The sequence below is a fragment of the Lygodium microphyllum genome, chromosome 11 (assembly GCF_053477565.2).
Source record: "Lygodium microphyllum isolate KBCC chromosome 11, Lygodium_microphyllum_v1.1.10, whole genome shotgun sequence".
In the NCBI taxonomy this organism is placed as follows: Eukaryota; Viridiplantae; Streptophyta; class Polypodiopsida; order Schizaeales; family Lygodiaceae; genus Lygodium; species Lygodium microphyllum.
The window spans coordinates 122,248,836-122,269,904 of NC_141145.1; the positions used below are offsets into that span (position 1 = coordinate 122,248,836).

The following is a 21,069-nucleotide window of genomic DNA, read 5'->3' on the forward strand; positions in this document are numbered from 1 at the left end:
CAGGGTTTGCAAGAACATGCCTTATTTGGAATGAAACTAAAGTGAGCTCTACCATTGATAACAAGATGTCTATCCATGTGAGGGTTGCACGTACTCGAGCCTTCCCCTCCACATTCTCAATAGTGCCCTCTAGAAGGTAGCTATAGTTGCTACCATTGACCTTCTCTAGTTTTCCAGTGATAGGAATGTCTAGCTCTGAGAACATGGGGTAGTGGAGGTTGATCATAGCTCGAATAGTACATAGAGAACTGCAATCAAGAACAAATGGATGTTACAAAATTAACGCATTAAGCAAAGTATTATTTAATCAACTTTTCCCTCCTTCACTAACAAACATTTATGGAAACTTACATGGAGAGAACTTATTTGAAGATTTAAATAAGAGGATGGAGGAGGGGTCACAAACATTGAAGATCAACAATTAAAACAAAAGAATGGTAGTTTCAAATACATGCATGCATGCACATACACATGCACGCGTGCACGCGCACACACGCGCGCGCACATGTGCATACGCATGCACACAAGATTACACATGCTTAATGATACAATGTACACATGCGTTATAATATAACATGATTAATAACACTTGTCAAGATATGTCAACTTCCCAACGAACAGCTACATCAAAAGCATAATATTACGAACAACCTTTCAAAACCTCACAATTACAGCCACTTCACAAAGCCTAGCATCAAAAGCATAATATTACGAACAACCTTTCAAAACCTCACTAATTAGAGCCACTTCACAAAGCCTAGGTTGTTTGCTTTACATTTATCAATCCAAAAGCTAAACTTACTCAGTTTCATGCACCAAATTTGAATAAAAATAACATTTTTTATGTCTATGAACTTTGTTTAATTTAAGACTCTCAATCATTTAGAAGTTATAATCACTTAGAAAAGTCAAAAGTCCAAATTTAGTGAGAAGAAAATAGAGAAAACAAAATCAAAAATGGGTCAATGGAAAATGAGTTTAGACAAAGCAAGGGTTCAACTGAGGACTTAAAAATTTAAACCACAAGGAAACAAATGATATAAAGAAGAAGGCGTATGACTTGTCTTCTTTTGACTTTTTGATTCCTTTTGGTTGAAAAACAAAACATTAATAACGACAAATTGCACACAATTGTTCCTTCTCCCCCCAAGAGAAACACATGAAAAGAAATTTTGCTCTTTGATTTATGATCCATGTAAATTGTTGGATAATAATTGTACATACATTCACATTGAAGCCAACATACTCATAATAATAGAATCAAAATTGATTCCCCCCTTTCAATAAAGAGAAAAGAAGTAACCCTATAGCAACCTAATATCATGCCAAAAAGTGCATCATAAATATTGTATGACCAATGTAGTTCATGACATGCAACTTACATGTTCCATGAAAGAACTTGGAACTTGAATATTCCATAAAAGCAACTTGCATGTGGCATGATATTTACGTTTCTAAAGGCATTTTTTTTCCTATTTATTTTGCCTATTTCTACTATTAAACATTTTCCTATTATAATGCCTATCAAATGCTCCCATAAAAAAGGATCCAATAGACATTTCAATAAATGCAAACATGTTTTTGACTTTGAATTCGTCAAAAGAGACATTAAAATCCAATCCTCAATGTAAAGGATTAAGATAAATGTATATGCAACTTTCAAAATTGCAAATGTAATGACACTCTCTTAGGCTTCTCCCTTCCTTATAGAGACAAGAGAGCCTAGAGGGCACCCCAAAAGAGAAGAGGGAGTCAACACCAAGAGAATAGTCTACACATCAAGGTGGGGACACATGCCAATTGTTAAAGCCATTCGACTCCTCACTTGTCCTCTTGTCCCTCTTTTAAACAAGGTCAATAAACAAAGAGAAAGGGAGAAAAATAATCTTGAAAAGTGAGAATAGGACATTAAAGTCAAACCTAAGGGCCATTGATTTGGTCCTTTATCAAGGAAATCAATTTCGATACAAAAGCCATTCCAATGATATAGCTTTTCGATGCACTTTAAGGTAAGCATTGACCTTGGTGCACTATTTGACAATTTTGGTTTAAGGAGGGCTTTTGGCTTTTCCAAATAATTGTACATTTGAATATATCAAAAGTTGGAAACTTAAGACCAATAGCGGGAATGACTGGCCCATAGATATTTGAAATTGTTTAGAAATGAGAACTTGAGTCTACTTTCCTATCAAAAGGATGGTATAGAAGGGAAACCATGGACCTCAATGATTCACTAGTAATAGGTTCAATAATTCATTACTTGCTGCATTAGCAAGTTTTCACCTTGTTTCCTAAAACTAGTGTGCTTTAGGATTTTTTGGCTTGTGGCTCTAGCATGTGTACCCTACCTCATCATCACTATTGCAATTATCGAAAAGTTATTCCAACCAACATGTAAGATGAAATACAATGAACTTCTAGTAAATGTCTTGAAAAGATATGATCATAATGTAAAGGGGCGAATATAATATGAGGTTTGTTCAATGGCATTCAACACTCGATATTATTGTTGTAGGCAACCTTGGTGTGTGCAACTAGCATAGTTGAAAAAACTCAGAAGGCAACTACAAGTGTGTTTGATACGCGTGGTTCAATGCTATGAAGCATGACTTCTTCCTCTAAGAGAACTAGAAAAGAAGCAACCTTATAAGGGTGTTGTACATACCTAGCATACATATATATTTACTTGGTCGAGAGGACTTTAACCCTCTAACAAACTTTGGTTTAATCCTTAGGACAATTAAAAAATCTAGAACTAAGTTATTAGAAGGAAATTTTACATTTCCGCATTAAATTGGGAAAAAAAAGACCAGCGAGCTGTAATTTACTCCTTGTAACTACCCGCATTTACGGTTTCTCCGAAGGCTGAATGAAACAAACGCTTCAATGGGAGACACCTGGCGGTGACGCGTCTCGACAGTGGCGGTGAACTAGCGGACCGTCCGGCAAAAGTGACGGAGCGGAGCAGCCTCCCACCCAGCAGGCGCGGTACGAGTGACGGCAAAAGTAACGGAATGGACTGACCTCTAAACAAGTCAAGGTGACGGAGCGATCCGGCAAAATTGACGGAGATGAGCAGGGGGAGTTATCTCACCTTGTGGTCGAGGCGGCAGCTTGTTGACGGCGGCAGCAGGCAAGGCAGAGCTCGCCGGAGGACACGTGCCAGTACCCGCGGACGTCCAGGATGAGGGGCGGCGGGATCGGGCGAACGCCCGGGCTGCCCAAATACAAATGGCCGGACACGTCCGCCACCACCGCCCCTGCGGCGGCGGCGGCGGCGGCCTGCTTCCTCCCGGGCGCGCGCAGAGCCTGGTCGGTAGCCAACTGGAAGGTGCCGGTCTCATCGAGACCGGTCAGCCAGGCGCGACCGCCACCTGTTCTACCCGGGGCCGCCTTCCAGCGGCCCTGCATGAGGCTGGTGCCGGAAGCTGACGGGGATGCTGACAGCGGAGGGCGGGCGCCGCAGGCTTCGTTGACGGCGTGGGATGGCACGTGGCGTGACGGAGAAGATCGGGAGGAGGAGGACGCCCCTCCCCACATGCTCATCGTACAAGCCAGTATGATTAGCGGTTGTAAGAGGATCCCTGCTACACCCGTCCCCCCGCAGACCTGCATCCCTCCTCCCCACCTCTCGATACCCCCCCCACCCAAAATATGCATAACGATACATTGCACATTATTTTAGAGACATTCAAAGGCAAAAAGAGGTGCAGTCAAGACATTCTCTAAAGACATCCATAAAATCGATTATATCTACCCCCCCCCCCCCCCCCCCCCCCAACAACTTAGACATGTCTACCAATTATACGTCCAACCACCCCAACCTTGTGTTGATGGGATCCAATGGTCAAGACCTTACATGCACGAATAATTTGATTCACTCTCTAATCACTAGTCAACCCACACTCACCTTAGGGCAGGGCCACACCCAAGGGAGCACGTGTCACAAGAGATCTCCGAAGGTGGAGTTGCAACCAAGTTGTACCAAGGCATGCTTATGAAGTTAATAAGCAAAATACCACAATGTACTAGCCTACAATTGGAAGTTTCTAGGCATGCTTATAAAACTAATAAACAAAATACCACAATGTACTAGCCTACAATTGGAGAGACTTGTAATGGTGATTGGTTGGATTGTTGACTTTACGACTCTTACAAGTTCATCTTCACCTCCTATTCATTAAATCCACTACCCTTGCAGTAGCACTACATCTTTTCATGGGTTTAATGGGGGTAGCGAGGCGTAGTTGAACCCCACTACTAACATTCAATGTGACCAAGGATTAGCGAGGGTAGTTGAACCCCACTCCCCTCACTAACACTATGACCCAACTTCATTTTCAAGTCCATCCTTCTAAATAAGCACCTTTTTCCCATTCTTGACACATGTTATATAATATGTACACTCTTCCTCCCTCTTCCAAATTCTCAATGACACGAATAGTTTAGGCTTCCCTATACTATACCAACAATTCTATGAGCCTCACTCTCCATGACTTTACAAAACTTAGTAAAGAGGGAAGCTTGTGATGAATAATACTCTAGGTCTACTACTTCAAGCAATTCCAAAACATAAATTTAGCGAGTTATTTGGATTCTAAACTTACAACTTGCACACACGTTTCTCCAAAACTCATGAGTTCAATCATATATGTCTCCATGAAAATTGTTAATAATTTGTCAATCCCACCAAACTCTTTAGACAATAAATCTTTACGCAAAAGGAAAGTGTTTTATAGCTCTAGGAATTAAAGTGGGAAGAGAGCTCATGTTAGCTACTTACCCTAGGCCACTTCTTGACTTACATTAGGTGCATTACATCCCAACTTTCCATGCCATTAATAAACATGTGTCTTCCTTTCTTCTACTTATTCTTATTCTTCTTGTCTTTATCCTTGTCTCCTTATTTGATGTTTCACTCAATGCAAGTTCTTTGTTTTCTCTTTAATCTTCGCTATATGCAAATGTGCTCTCTCTCTCTCTCTCTCTCTCTCTCTCTCTCTCTCTCTCTCTCTCTCTCTCTCTCTCTCTCTCTCTCTCTCTCTCTCTCTCTCTCTCTCTCTCTCTCTCTCTCTCTCTCTCTCTCTCTCTCTCTCTCTCTCTCTCTCTCATCCAAACAAGTGCATACCTTGGAGAATAGAATGTTTGGATTTTCACATGGGAAGATTAGAGTGATGAGCGTCATTGAAGTGTAAAGCATTGGAGTACTCGTAGGAGAAAGGTAGAATTATGAATGAGCTGCTACTTCTTTTTGAATCCATATGATGAGCCTTTTTTAGCTCCTCTATAAGGTGGACTCAAACAACATCACAAAAAGTTCCCAAGAACACTTGTTATGTTTTACACACACATGTACAGATGCACATGCACACACATGCATGCATGCACATGGACACACACACAATTGTGTCCATCAAAATTCAATAAGATCAAACATTGTTGTCTAGATTTGAAATGTGGCATGTGAGGATGTTTGAAAAATGTTAACCTTGAATACTATTCATAAAGATTAGTGATTACTATTTCCATAAGATGGTAAAACAAGAGCATCCTAGATGAGAGAGTTGGGCCCGTAGATTATTTGGGCAGTGCCAAGGAAGGGTATTACGAGTTGTGATAAAACTTATGCAACTAGTGGAAGTGTGCTAGCCATATAGTAGCATAGCAAGCACATAGATCCAATCTTAAAGGCCATCAAGGTTATAACAATTTCTTAATTTTATTGCTATGAAAATAACAGTTTTTAAATTTAACTTGTGAATTTTCAATTGTTTATTTGCTACATAATATTGGTCACAAAATAAATAAAACATCATAACAACAAACTCTCAACTCTATTGATTAGTTAAAGTAGAAATGAATAATAAAGAGCTTTTGTATTTGAAGCATATCCAACTTGGGTGTGTAATTTTGCATGTATGTGTCAATATGGGAGGGGTGTACACACACACACACACACATACACACACACACACACACACACACACACACACACACACACACACATACACATACATATATATATATATATATTTTATATATATATATATATATATATATATATATATATATATATAGAGAGAGAGAGAGAGAGAGAGCATAATGGATGTGAAGGTAATGTGGATTTAGGAATTTCTACAAGTGAGAACATGCAAACATGTAGGTATGCGATTTTAAGAAATTAAGAGTTTTAATGTCCATAATGATAGTGTAGGTATGTGCTTTTAAGAAGTTCTACAAGTGAGCAAGTGTAAGTATGTATATGTATGCATGAGCATCTATGTTTGAAAGTTAGAACTTTTATATTTATCCATTAGAAGAAACTATTCTTGCTCAAGTTCCTTACTTAACCATTAAGTTGGTCTAATTTTACACAACACTACATTTACCCTTGTTTGGTGGGATCATGAAAATGTCCAAGGAAGGGTGGGTGGTGGAGACACATGAGTGCTTAATAAATCTTAGATAAAAAGAGGATAGATGAAGAAAACCATGAAGAAAAGTGGTATTGATAGGTGTTGGCCAACTTTGTACAAATTGCACTTTCTTTGGGTCAGCCTATAAGCATTCTTCACTAATAATATATTCCAAATTTTCCACTTCAGTTTGGATAAATGCACATTTGGTCTCCTTAGCAAAGAGCCTATGTTCCCTCAAAGCATCAAACACCTTCCTTATCTGCATCAGATGATTCTCCAATGATATGTGGTAGATGATGATATCATCTCGATATCATTAACTAGCAGCAACACAAACTTGAAAAGGAAGGGTTGCAATATCTTGTTCATAAGAATTTGAAATGTGATTGCAGCATTTTTCAACCCTAATGGCATAACAAGAAGTAATAAAGCCCCCTATTGGTCCAAAAAGTAGTCTTCATCCCATCACCCTCTCTCATCCCGATCTAATAATAGCCTAATCTCAAGTCTATCTTAGTAAAGTACTTAGCCCCATTAAGCACATCTAACAAATCATCAACTTGTGGGATAGGGTACTTATTCTTGATGGTAACCTTATTCAAATCCATGTAGTCTATACACATGCAAAAAGTATCATCCTTCTTCTTGAACAATAACACTAGAGAGGTGTATGGTGATGAACTAGATTTAATGACTCCCATCTCTAACAAGTCTTTGATTTGCTTGCTTGCTTCTTCTCTTTCACACTTTGAAAGCTTGTAAGGAGGTTTATTGGCAATCTTTGAGGTGCACTTTAGATCACTAGGATGATCCACTTTTCCTTTTGGAGGGTGGCTTGTGGGCACATGGAACAAATCTTTGTACTCTTGAAATAGAGCTTTAAGAGTTGAATTTGTTGCTAAATTCTTAGGTTGATCTATAGTTTCCTTGTTGAAATGCAATATTAAAGATTTGAGACTACTTAAACTCTTTCTTCATTTTCTATGTTATGATAAGCTAGAAATATGATTTACTTTGAACCCCCTCTAGGTGTAGAAGCTATCCACTATCACTCAAAAACTCAATGTAAATTTGAGACAAGTTCATGGTCACCTTGCCTAATTGTTTCAACTAATCACAATCTAAGATAGCATCAATGGGGTCCATTTCTAGACTGATGAAGTCCATCAGTACTTTCAAAAATTTTATATATACATAGATGAATCTTTGAGCACATTTGGGTATTGTTTGCCTACTTCTTCTCTTTCACATTTTGAAAGCTTGTAAGGAGGTTTATTGGCAATCTTTGAGGTGCACTTTAGATCACTAGGATGATCCACTTTTTTTGTTGGAGGGTGGCTTGTGGGCACATGGAACAGATCTTTGTACTCTTGAAATAGAACTTTAAGAGTTAAATTTGTTGCTAAATTCTTAGGTTGATCTATAATTTCCTTGTTGAAATGCAAAAAGATTTGAGACTACTTAAACTCTTTCTTCATTTTCTATGTTATGATAAGGTAGAAATATGATTTACTTTGAACCCCCTCTAGGTGTAGAAGCTATCCACTATCACTTAAAAACTCAATGTAATTTTGAGACAAGTCCATGGTTACCTTACCTAATTATTTCAACTAATCACAACCTAAGATAGTATTAATGGGGTCCATTTCTAGAATGATGAAGTTCATCGGTACTTTCAAAATTTTTAGATATACATAGATGAATCTTTGAGCACATTTGGGTATTGATTTCCTCATCCCCTTTGGCCACCAATGAATCTTAATTGGTTGCTGTGCAAATCAATGGGAAGTTGCTTCAATCAATACATGGATGATTTATTTATGAAACTGTGTGTATTACCATTGTCCACTAGAATAAGAACATTCTTTCCATGTCTTCTCCCTTAGATTTGAAGTGTACTTAGTCTCCCAAAACTTGCCTATGCATCTATTGAGAAAATTGAAGTGGAAATATGCGATGACATTATAAACTCATTTTCACCTAGACCAAAAGGTACATGCTGACTGGGGTCAAAAGGAAAGCCATTACATGCATCATAAAACTATTCTCGACCATTATCTTTCTCATAATCTTCATTTTCAACATGAATCATAACACTTGGATCCTCATCTTGATCTGCTAAATCTTCAATCACAAATATGCTATTGGCCTTGGTTTGGTAAGCTTGGAGAGCTTGACAACCTGCTATGATAAATTCAACTGTTTGATTATTTAAGCTTCCAATATAATGACCAAGGCCTTGACTTTTGCCACCAAGCTTCAATGGCCTTGGGCCCTTGGCTCTTCCAAGAAAGTTGTTCTGCATCTTCAATTCCTATCTGCACAATAAACCACAATAGTATAAGATGTCAGTAGATAAATATCCAATAATATTTGTCTATAATGCATAACATACTCTAATATAAGAATTATCTTTCATATTTTAGGGTTTTCATATTTTTCAAGAAGACTATCATCATATAGATTTATTGAACTTTTTGGTTTCTCCTCTAATGGAGAATTCAGTTTCTCTTCATACCCCATGTTATCAATACCAAGTCTCTGTTGAATTTGTAAGAACTCTTCCTCTGTAGGCATCCCCCCTTTTCATATTCCACGATTTGATTAATACAAGAATGCAAGGCTACAGAGCTGGCTTGAAAATTCTCTCCCTCAACATCAAGAGTTGCTAGCAATTCCTCTTCATAACCTACAGAATTATTATCATTTTGACCCCATGCTGCAAGGATTGCCAAGCAGTAATCTTCTCTAAGATCAAAAAGGTGTTGAATATCATTCAGCAATACATATCTCTTTTTGTTGATGAGATAACTGGGAAATGTTGGGACACATTCAAGAGGACCTGTTTCAATCTCTACACTCAACTCTATGTCCTTTTCTTCCACTTATATAATGTTCTCACTTTTAAACAAAGCAACATCAAATCCCTACACTAAGTGGTTCTCAATATCCTCCTGAAACATTTCCCCCTTCTCTTCAACTTCTTTGTCTTTGCTTGCAATATCCTCTATCGTCTTCTCTTGTATTGTATCTGAAGAACAACTATCCATATATTGAAGATATACAAGAAATCCATCATCCTTCTATACAAGAAGACATTGATGTTGATTCTGATGAAAATGGCAATCTGCTTTCCACTTCTTAAATTTCTCATCAAAAAGGCTAAACCTTTTTTGCAAAGTTGTTCTAGCAGCATTGGTAGCTTCCATTACATCGCTATAATTGACAAATCCCTCAATCTCTAGGCCTTCCACATGTCTATCATAAAACTCTCTAAAATCCTTCAAGTTATGTTCAAGATCCTTCAAGAGCTCTTGCAAATCAAAGGAAACATTGAGCATATCTATGATGTAAACAAATATAGATGAATTTCCAGTTACATGAAGAAAATCAAAGAGCTCTTCATCACAAGTATCCTCCAGATCCTCCTCCTCCATTCCCTCTAAAGAAAACTTTCTTTTAGTCATCCTAATTATTCACAAAACCAAATCTAGAAAATAAAAAAATTAAAATTAGGGGCATAATATACTAATCCACATTTGCTCATATCCAGAAGACTAAAGGAAGATTGCTAAAAAAATTTAGTCAAAACCTACAAGGAACTGTTTTTGTATTTTGACAAATTCAACATGTTTGTGATGTTAGAGATTTAGAAATGCAAGATGAATGAAGTGAATTCTCCCTTTATGCAGTAAAGAAAGCATGAAATTCTATGTCTCATCGATCAAATTTTGTTTTACATTCACGACTCATGAAACTGAAAACAATGATCCAAACCACTTCACAGTTCATAAAATCATGTTTCACATGTCACTTTAACCAAAAAACTTGACGAAATCGTGTTTTATACATCCAAAAAATTTGTCCAAAACAATGCATTTAGAACATCAAAACCCCATCATTTAACATGTGTACAATACCAATATTGATAGAAAATACAAAAGCCCTTGGCCCCTCATTTCACTCTCACTAGCTAGCCTTCATCAATCTTGGATCAGAGGCCCTATTTTTGGCAAAGTAACAAGCTTGCATTAGCTTTTCCTTTTAGCTCTTCATTGGATGCAAATAGATTTGTTCCTTTGGGGATGTGAGACATGGGGATTGAATTCACACATTCGTTGAATTCAAACCACACATGATCCACTACACCATGACCTTGTTGGCCTTTTAGCTCTTCTTTTACCACTTTCCACTTAAACACTGCAGCATGCCACATAGTCCTTCGATATTGTGCCTTTCTTTTTGTTCCATTTTTTGCAAATACCACAAGAAAATGAAGGGATGTGAAGGTGCATTTACCCACATAAACATAAAGAGATGCCTTGTGCACAAGAACTATTTGAAAACCCTTTGATGAAGAAAAAGTGGAGCCTCCCTCAAGGATTAAAGAAGCTAAAGTGATACAAATGCACCTACACCTCAAGGCAAGTAAAATGCCAAATGAACCTTTGAAGCATCAAATGATCATGAACCATCTAAAATGTGAAGTGCAAGATGCACTTGAAGTCCAAGGGACCCTCTAAGAAGGGCACAATAGCATCCTACATCCCTCTTAAGTCTTCAATAAAGTATTCATCTTCAATTGCCCCTAATTGTTTTATGCAAGAGTGTCCTAGCAACAATCTTGTTGAAGAAGATTTACTCCATGCTCAATATTTCATACTTATTGAAGAGGGTCTTTTTAAAGGATCATGCTTTGCAAACAAATAACTAAATGCTACATACAAAGAGATGGATACAGTAGAAAAAGGTTGTGCCTAGCCTACACTATAATGTCATGCTCTATGCATCAATGCAAGATACAAATGTTCCTTTCCCCAATGAGAAGTGAGATTTTGAGAATAAAGGATCTAACTTTAATGAACGATTCTCAAAATCTCACTTATCATTGGGGAAAGGAAGTCTCCACTCTATCCCCCCACTCTCTTAACACTTTGATCAAATCATTGATGAACAAAATCCCTTTCTCACAGTTGAAGTATTCCTTCATGACCCTCTAATTCACTCAACCTCCTCACTATCTCAACTTAGGGTTCATTTTGTCAGAAGTGGGTATACTGATGGAAGCACATAAATCTATTTTAATATGCTGCACAACACAAAAGAGAAGAGAGAAGGGAACAACGCGAAGAAAAGAAGAACTCAAAACAAAGGAGATGTTTGGGCAATCGAATCCATATACCAAGTCATGTTCTAACACTTTGATCATGTCATTGATGAACAAAAACCCTTTCTCATGGTTGAAGTAGCCCTTCATGACCCTCTAATTTACCCAACCTCCTCACTCTCTCAACTCAAGGTTCATATTGTTAGAAGTGGGTGCGTTGATGAAAGCACGTAAATAAATCTATTGTAATAGAATGTACAACACAAGATAGAAGACAAAAGAGAAACACCACGAAGTAGAGAAGAACACAAGAGATGCTCGAGAAATGGAATCCATATACCAAGACATGAGATAGCACAAAAACCATGGTAGTTATTAACTATGTGGGCATTGGCATTGGCTCCAACAGAATGGCTATAGGTGTTTATTGAATGAATGACTAGAAGTGGAAAGCTACCAACCTATAAATAGGCCAAATTTTTCATTAGGTTGGTCATTATTAATTAATGAGGCCTCATTAATGAAATCATCCAACATAAATGATGCCATGTGGCCATAAATCATGTGCCCAAACATGCATTGACCATATCACAAATAAAATCAAATACTCAACCCATTGGATATGCACAAACTTACAAATGAATTGACTAATTTGCTAACACCCACTTTCAGATCATGGATGATATAGGATAACATAATATGTAATGATAAGGACTCATCATAGTACATATAATGTGACCATCTGATAAAACCATGGATATCCAAGCAATGGGTGTACTAGCCACAACCAAAGTGCCTCAGAAAGAACGTAATGTCTATGTCAATCATACTAGCTCCTAAAAATAGAGAAGAATCATTACAACTCCCTATGTCTACCATAACAATGCCTCTGAAGTAGCACACATGACCATAAACATGCATAAAGGACCATGAATTCCCCTCCTTTGGTAAAACTACCAAAGTTCCCCCTCTTGTGAACTCGAACTAGGAGCCAATCTCACTCTCTATCAAATAGCTCATCATGAACATGGATGTCAATCCCAAATCCAAGGTTTCTAACTACTAGACTGTGTGGTTGATGGGTTAGGGAAAACCTCTCTTTGGATCCTATGCACTTGTAGAAAACTATAGATGAGGCCTAATTGCCCCATCGCACCACCACCTCACACTCTCTCTCTAGCACCAGAGAGTTATGAGGGATTGCTTGCATCACCTCTCACACTCCCTCTTTACATGAGATTAGGCAAATCTAGTGTGGCTATGAGCTCCTCATACTGAAAGAATCCTTCCAAAATGTGGTTTAGTAAATTTTTTAGGATATACAATTGACCAGTCTTGGAAGGTATTAGATGCAAATATCTTGTCCTATTGCCATGCAAGTGGACTATTGTAGCCATGGAGGCCCTACAAATAGTGGCAAAGGGCTTCCTCATCAACTCACAGTTAGTCACCAACCATGCGAAGCGAGTCACTATTATTACTAACAAAAATATCAACTTCATTACTTAGTTTTGTTAGGGTAAGGGACCTCCCTCATAAGATTATCATATATATGATGCAAGGTCTTGCCATACATGCCATATGTTAGTACAAATCAAAATCCAAAATCATTTATATATTCTCTAATAATTATATACACACACACATACGTACACATATTTGTTTATATTTATATTTGTCTCATGCATGTGTACTCAATTTCATCGCATAGTGTACCGTTGGTGTATTGACCAAGTACGAGTTACATTATTGCATATGCATGATCACATGTGCACATATCACTTGTTTACATAATCAAAGCGAATTATGGAATCATATGTAAATGCACTATACATTATTACATGTAAATATATTGTATGTTACTAGACATTCACATATCACACATTACCGTCACATTTACATGAAGCACTCATTTACTTGAAGATTTAGATTTATTGTAACAAATAAAAATTTATTATGTTCATCAAGAAGAATACATGCAAAAGATGATCGTATTGACTAATAGAAAGGGTAAATACAATAACATGCAAGTAAAGATTCTCATTCTTTCCTTGGCTTTTTTAGTAGTGGAGAGGAGGGCCCTTCTAAAAACAAGTTCCTTCTTTGCTTCAAAAATGATCTGCTTCCCCTTAAAGTCTTCGTCTAGGAGAATAGGTGTGACACTTTGGTAAGCTCTCCCAACATAGCAAGCACATACATTGCTCCACAGCACACTTGATCAAGTAGTAAAGAAGCTTTGACTACTTGATAAGCACTACATTCTCCAAGCTGGAAGTTACAAGTATTGTTTAGAAGGATGCAAACTTGGTCAATGCTCCAATCTTCATTATTGTTTCCTCCCCTCTTGTTGATGAGCACTTCTAGTGGAAGACCACCACATTGATGATAAGGTTGTCGATATACTCCCTCAAAGCTAAATCTTTCCATTGCTCCACATGCCAAGATCCTCTTATCATTGATGCAAACTCATCTATTTACCTAAACCACATGGTCAAATGAATAACATGATTACTAACTAGCCTAGAGTTATCAAAATGCGATGAAACTTGATCGTAACATGCACCAAGTCCCCAAGAAAGTAGTCCCAAATGCTAGACTTTAGACCACCAAGATGTTCCATGCCTAATTTTGACTTGAGACTTCACATATGGCTCACTTGTGGCCTCATGAGATGCAATACAAGCTATGGTCAAGTCTCATTGGCAAGAAGATGTATAGTAACGTACCTTTTCCAACTCATCGTGTATCTTCATCTCCTCATACATCAATGAGGCAAACTTCTTGGCAAAGGGATTGACAAATTCCCTTGTTGTAACATGGGGCCTTGGTTCAAAAGATCAAGCCATGACACTTCAAATTCAGTCTCTATTTGGTGATTTTTCCAAACTTGAAATGTGTGACTGTCGAAGCTATTCACAAAGTCTTCCAAGACTTGTAGAGGAGATCCAAAGGTGAGAGTATGCATTCTATATTCATGACCTTTCAGAAAATCTCAAAGATCTCATCACCTTAGCTGGTAAAGTGAGTGACATTGATCCTCTCATCAAAGTACATGAAAGCATACATTGCAACAAGTAGGAGGGATGTGACAAATGTGAAGAAATGAATGGAGAGTATGTGAAATTAAATAATGAAATAAAAACTAAACTAGTTCTATCTTAAAAACCATAACTTTTAACACATTAGAGAATTGTTTGCAGATGATATTTACATATGTAAACTAAACTAGTTCTATCTTAAAAACCATAACTTTTAGCACATTAGAGAATTGTTTACACATGATATTTACATATGTTTTCAACTAACCTCTTTAAAAATTTGACATGCATGTATAAATGTGTTAATGTGGCACTTTCCTATTATATTAGCTAATATCTAGAGGGAGCCTCTCTCTCTCTCTCTCTCTCTCTCTCTCTCTCTCTCTCTCTCTCTCTCTCTCTCTCTCTCTCTCTCTCTCTCTCTCTCTCTCTCTCTCTCTCTCTCTCTCTCTCTCTCTCTCTCTCTCTCTCTCTCTCTCTCTCTCTCTCTCTCTCTCTCTCTCTCTCTCTCTCTCTTTGTGACATACATGTGCATGCATTGTATCTCAAAAAAAGGATGCATATACATGTTTAGAAAATCCTAAAGTGTAAGAATACACACACTATCAAATGATGTTCAAGAAGAGGCGCCTTGCCCCCTCCCTAAATGGATGTTTGAGTGCATGTGTCTTATCACAATAAAGAAATATATGCATAGATGTTCAAAAAAATCAAAATTAGGAGAGATGTTTCTCTTCTCTCAATGTGCATTTGGGCAAATGCAATTTATCTTCAAATTCAAAAAGCATGTATACATATTCAAATAGTTCCAAATATAATGGCATGAATATATGACAAGTTGAAAAATAGCAAAAAATAAAGATATTGTAAGGGTAAGATACTACAAAAAGTTGCCAAAATCCAAAATTTACAAGTGTTGGATGTTACAAGTTGTGAAATTGGGATACTTAAGGAGACTTCACAATTTCTAAAATGTGTGGAGCCACACACTTTCCACTCATAAAAGTATTCTCAACTCAACTTCAAATCTTTCTACCATCTAATTTGACATAAAGGTCGACAAGTAGGTTCTCCATTAACATTGTGATTTCCTACCGCATTATATTGAAGGGTTAATCATCCTCCATTAGTAACACTTAGGCCTATCACAAATCATAATAGCATCTAAGGTTGTACTATCATGTGTGTCTTAATTAAGGCATTGCTATTCACCCTTAAGAATCCTCTATTTGCAATACTTGAATACCAAGCATTAAGTCCATCATGTTATAGTATGAGAATCAGCCATCCTGAGAGCTAAAATTTTACCCTTCTAGTGCTTTGATACATCTACAATTGCATATTCTTTCACACTAAAATCTCCCTTCATACTTGGACACACGTGTAACCAAGATGAGCAATGATACATATTAATGATATACTTCCCTTCCTGATCTTTATATACTATGTACTTCTATTAAGAGAATGATCATTCTTCTCTTAGGCATTATAATATAGGCAATAGATGTAAAGAATTATAGGTTAAACTCTAAATGATAAGCATTTTAAGTCTAACCAATGATCACAAATATGATGTATAAATCAATTATGGCATTAAGAGATATTCATGCTTTTGTAATCATACACAAATATCAATATCAAAACACATATAGATATGTACATTGGTGCAAAGTGCATATTCAATTTTAAAAGGTGACATTGATCATATTATTTATATGAAGAGAATGGAAAGAGCATTAAAAAAGTACTTAGCTAATTTTGTAAAAAGTAAATCTATTATAATAATCAGAGTCTGATCTGACTCAATACATTGCATGAATATCTGGATATTATATAGCAGTTCTTACAATAGTCCTAACATAAGCCTTGTGAATTTCTTAATATCATTTAACTAAATAAATTTATTCCTAATTATAAGAGAGAGGAAAGATTTGCTTGGGTGAGTAACTAAATAGCCATCATACAAACCAAAAATAAATTCATACAGCTCGGAATTCACTTCTCTTTAATGTCCTTCTGCTTCCCTAAATTGGATGGTGCATAAATTTTTTGGATATTATAACCACTTTTTCCCATCTCCACCATTTTTTAAAAGCTCTAGAACGCCTCATGTAAGTTCATCATGTTTGACAATTCATTAGCTTACTCCTTATTCATACGCAAGATTTTGATTTGTGTGTATTATTCATGATTTCTCTTTAGACAACCACTATATACTAGCTCAACTTTTAGATAATATTGTTTATTAACTCATATTTTCATATAGTTATTATTTTTCTCGCTAAGTTTTGTTTAAATGCAATCTTTGTACATTTCACGTGTAAACATAAGTCTAAGAGCACCATCTAATTTATAGATTAGTAATGTATACTCAATCGAAAAATTGGGCCTCTAAGAGACATACTCCTCTCTCATCACGCTCAATGTTAAAATTGAGTCTTCAAGAGAGCTATCACTCCTCTCTACTTTGGGTAAATTTTAGAAGTGAGCATCTAACATCTCTCTCCTTGGGATCCATTTTAAAGTTAAGCCTATTAGAATCCTACAAGTGCTTGATAAGGCTAATTTTCAAGTTGAACATCCTAGAGATATTTCTCCATCCTTAAGCTCAATTTCAAAATTAAACCCCTAAGAGACCTACTCCTCCCTCATCATGCTCAATTTTAAAATTAACCAACAGAACTCTCACTTCTCTCTACTTTGGCTAAATTTCAAAAGTGGGCATCTAGCATCTCTCTCCTTGGGATCAATTTTAAACTTGTCTCTAAAAATCCTACAAGTGCTTGATGAGGCTAAATTTCAAGTTGAGCATCCTAAAGACCTTTCTCTGTTCTTGCTCAATATCAAAATTAAGCCTCTTAGAGGGCTTTATCTCCTCTCTACTTTCAAATCAAAAATTGAGCTTCTAAGTGGTTTCTCTCTTCTTAAATTGAGCCTCTAAGAAACCTTAACCTCAATGTTAAAATTAAGCCTTCTGCTCCTTCCTTACGTTCAACTTCAAAGTTGATCCTCCAAGAAGCCTTATAGTCGATTCAAATTTGGGCCTTGTTGTAATGAAGGAAAAATGCTTACAAATTTTTATCGAGGATTATTTTGAGGATCATTATTAAATTGGAAGGAAGACAATTGTGCAAAGAGATATATATATATATATATATATATATATATATATATATATATATATATATATATATATATATATATATATATATATATATATATATATATAACACATTACTGGAGGAGTATAAATGGATCCTTGAGGCATTGTAAACACTAGCATTTTAAACACTTATTGATCATTTAACAAGCCATCAAGAACTGTTTAGCATTAGTATTGGTTTTCTTCTCCATTGTATCTTGCAACAACCATGGATTCATGGAGAATTTTCAATGGAAGCATATCAATTATTGTCCATTTTCTTGTTTCTTAGTCATTAAATGTTAGTTTTTTATAGTTAGTGCAAGATTTCTTTTCATTGGTATTAGAGTATTAGGTTAGATCATGTATGTTGTCATTGTCAACCATGGATTTAGTTGTAGAGACTAGGACACATGACTACAATTAGATTTTAGTCACATGCCTAGTTAATTCTTGTAACCTTAACTAGGTAGGGTCTACTACAACAAACCATGATCATTTTGGTGGTCATTTGCAATATTCTTGAAGAAATGGAAAACTTCTTACTATTTTAGTAGGTCATGACCTTGTTGAGAACCAAGTTTAAAGTAACCTGGACAAAGTGGCACTCATAGAGTTTGGACAATGTTGGAACTATGGTTACTTTTCAGGAAACCTTCACTTTCCTCTTCTTCTTCAAGCTTCATGGAGGGTTTTGGCTCCAATATTCTTCCCATGCTTCTTGATTATGAGAATACTTATATAGCTTGATTCTTGAGGTCATTTTCAACAAGAGAAGCACCATATCTCATGCTTTAGGAGCCATGTGGAATGCTATTCTACCAGTGCATTTTTCATTACATTTTGCGAGCATGATTACAATAGCAATCACAAGCATTATCTCATCTATCATGCTTCATATGGTTACTCAAGCAATATAAGGTGAAGAATCAACAAGGTTTGAAGCCTCCTTCCATGCATCAAAAAGGTAGTGATGAAGATCTCTCTCTTCCTTGTCTATGATTCAAAACAATAGCTGGATATTTCATTTTTAAAGCATTTCCAAGCATCTCGAGCTTTCTAGCATGGGACTTAATTCCAAGTTTGATAAGGCGATGACTTTGTTGAGTGAAAGGTTGGTTCCCATAGCAAACCCCAATGTGTAAGATTCTACTATCCAAGAAATTTCAGTCCCCCCTAGGACTAATGCTCAGGAAATGGGAGTTAAATTTGAGGTTGAGGATCCCTCCAAAGTCAAGGAATTCACGTAACCATATCAACCAAATTATAAGCAAAAGGGTCCTATTAATTCAAGATCCAATGATCAATTTTAAGGGATTCATAGAAGTCAAAGGCAAGATGAAAACTTTCACGAGTGTGACCCCTTTTACAAGTCTTTCTATGGATAGCAATCAAATACCCCTAGAAGAGTTGATTCTAATCATCAATATCGACATGAGGAAAGGCATGAAGAAAGAATATTATCTAATGGATAGCAATACTCTTATGGGCAGCAACACTTCTTTGGGTAGCAAACCCTCTTGGCAATGATCATGGAAATGGAGTAAACTTTATGGACATCAACTACCCCATGCCAATGGACACCCATATGGTCCACCACATATTCAAGGCAATATTTTTAATCATTTCAAGCAATCGCCTATACCACACACTCATTTTGGACAACAACAAGATTATGTTAGAGTTAATCAATCAATGGGACATGCACCTAATGCTCAAGGATCATGGAGCAATGATATGAGCAGGCCACATCATATGAGGATATATAACAATGCACCATATGTCTTACATAGTCAGCCATACCATTATGACAAGGAATATAAAGAGAATACTGACATTCCCGACTTGAAAGGAGATAATCCATCATCCACATAACTTGAAGAGTGGTTTGATGAGCTAAAGATGTACTTTACTCTTTATCCACAGGCTGAAAAAGCAAAGGTGTGTTATGCATCCCTTTATTTGGAGGGGTATGCTCATACATGGTGGCAAAATATGACAAAAATAGGGCAAGTATTTTTGACTTGGGAAGCATTGAAAAGAGCTATGACAGAAGTTTTTATCTCATCATTGGAAAAGACAAAGTTAAAAAGGTGTTGGCACTCTTTACAAACAAAGGGGGTAGTTTGTTAGAGGTTATTCCAACCAATTCCTCAATTTGTTAATGTATTTACATGGAATTTCAAATGGAGCAAAGCTAAACCAATATAGCTCTAACCTTGATCCAACCCTATCATCTAAAGTTGAAGCTATGAAGCCTATCTCCACATGAGGCCATTCAATTGGTAGAAAAGTACAGCCTAAAATATAGAAGTTTCCAATCTGAAACAAGGGGTATAAACCAGTCTAATCAACCTACAAGAGGTGTATAATAATATGGACAGCCAAGAGATGGAATTAGAAATTGTGAAAAGCCATTTAATATAGCAAAATTCCTACTTTTCCTACACCATATGCATCCAAACATGGCCAAAATTTCAAACCTAATGCTAATGGGAAAGTTGATCAAAAGAGAACTTATTTCACTACTAAAGCTTAAGCCAATAATGCCCAAGGGAAACATGTTACCAAGCACAGGCATTGAAGGACATGTTTGCTAAAGGATTGTGTTTTAAATGCGGGGAAAAGTGGATAGCTAATCATAAATCCAAGTGTAAGACAAAGTATGCAAGAGTTAGTATGATCATTGAGGATGATTCTGAAGATGAGCCACATGCTACTATCATGCAAAATGAGGATGAGACAAATTGTGAAGTAGTGAATGGGAATGAAGAGGACAGAAATGATGGGTATTATGATCCCATGGATGGATTTCCCTTTGGCCCCGGTGATTATTGCATACATGATCTTTGCATTGATCATTCTTCTCCAATTTTGTGTTCCATTCCTCATGAAGCATGGACTAGCTCTAAGGGAGACAATACACTTCAACTCAAGGGGTTTATCAATGGCAAAGTTACTCATATCCTCATCAATACAAGAAGCACTCACAATTTTATGAATTCTAAATCCTTTGAAGGACTAAAATTGTTTCCTCTTGAGATGGAATCTTCCTCACACTTTCATGTAGCTAATGGAGCTCATGAGACCAGCCATAAAATTTACCCACCTATTCTTATTTTTTTATCTTCAACATGTACCACTCATATCAATCTCATTGCTTCAAAAATGGGTTGGATTGATATAATGCTTGGATGTGATTGGCTTAGATGCTTTGGCACGTTTTCAATGGACCTAAAAAAGAAACATATGGAGTTTATGTGGAAAGGGTAGCAAGTATTATTGCATGGTCTTGAAAAGAAAAGCATGCAACTAATCAACCTAAAGAAGATTCAGAAGGAGATCAATGCTAAGTCATGTATC

At 36.6% G+C, this 21,069-nt stretch overlaps 1 protein-coding gene across 1 annotated transcript; it reads right to left on the reverse strand.

Moving 5' to 3' along the window:
* Positions 1 to 254: 254 nt before the first annotated feature.
* Positions 255 to 3,635, reverse strand: LOC148029316 (uncharacterized). Its single transcript, XM_087688091.1, has one exon. It carries the CDS (start codon positions 3,613 to 3,615, stop codon positions 3,091 to 3,093), a length of 525 nt encoding a protein of 174 aa, XP_087544217.1. The 5' UTR covers positions 3,616 to 3,635; the 3' UTR covers positions 255 to 3,090.
* Between the last annotated feature and the right edge of the window lie 17,434 nt (positions 3,636 to 21,069).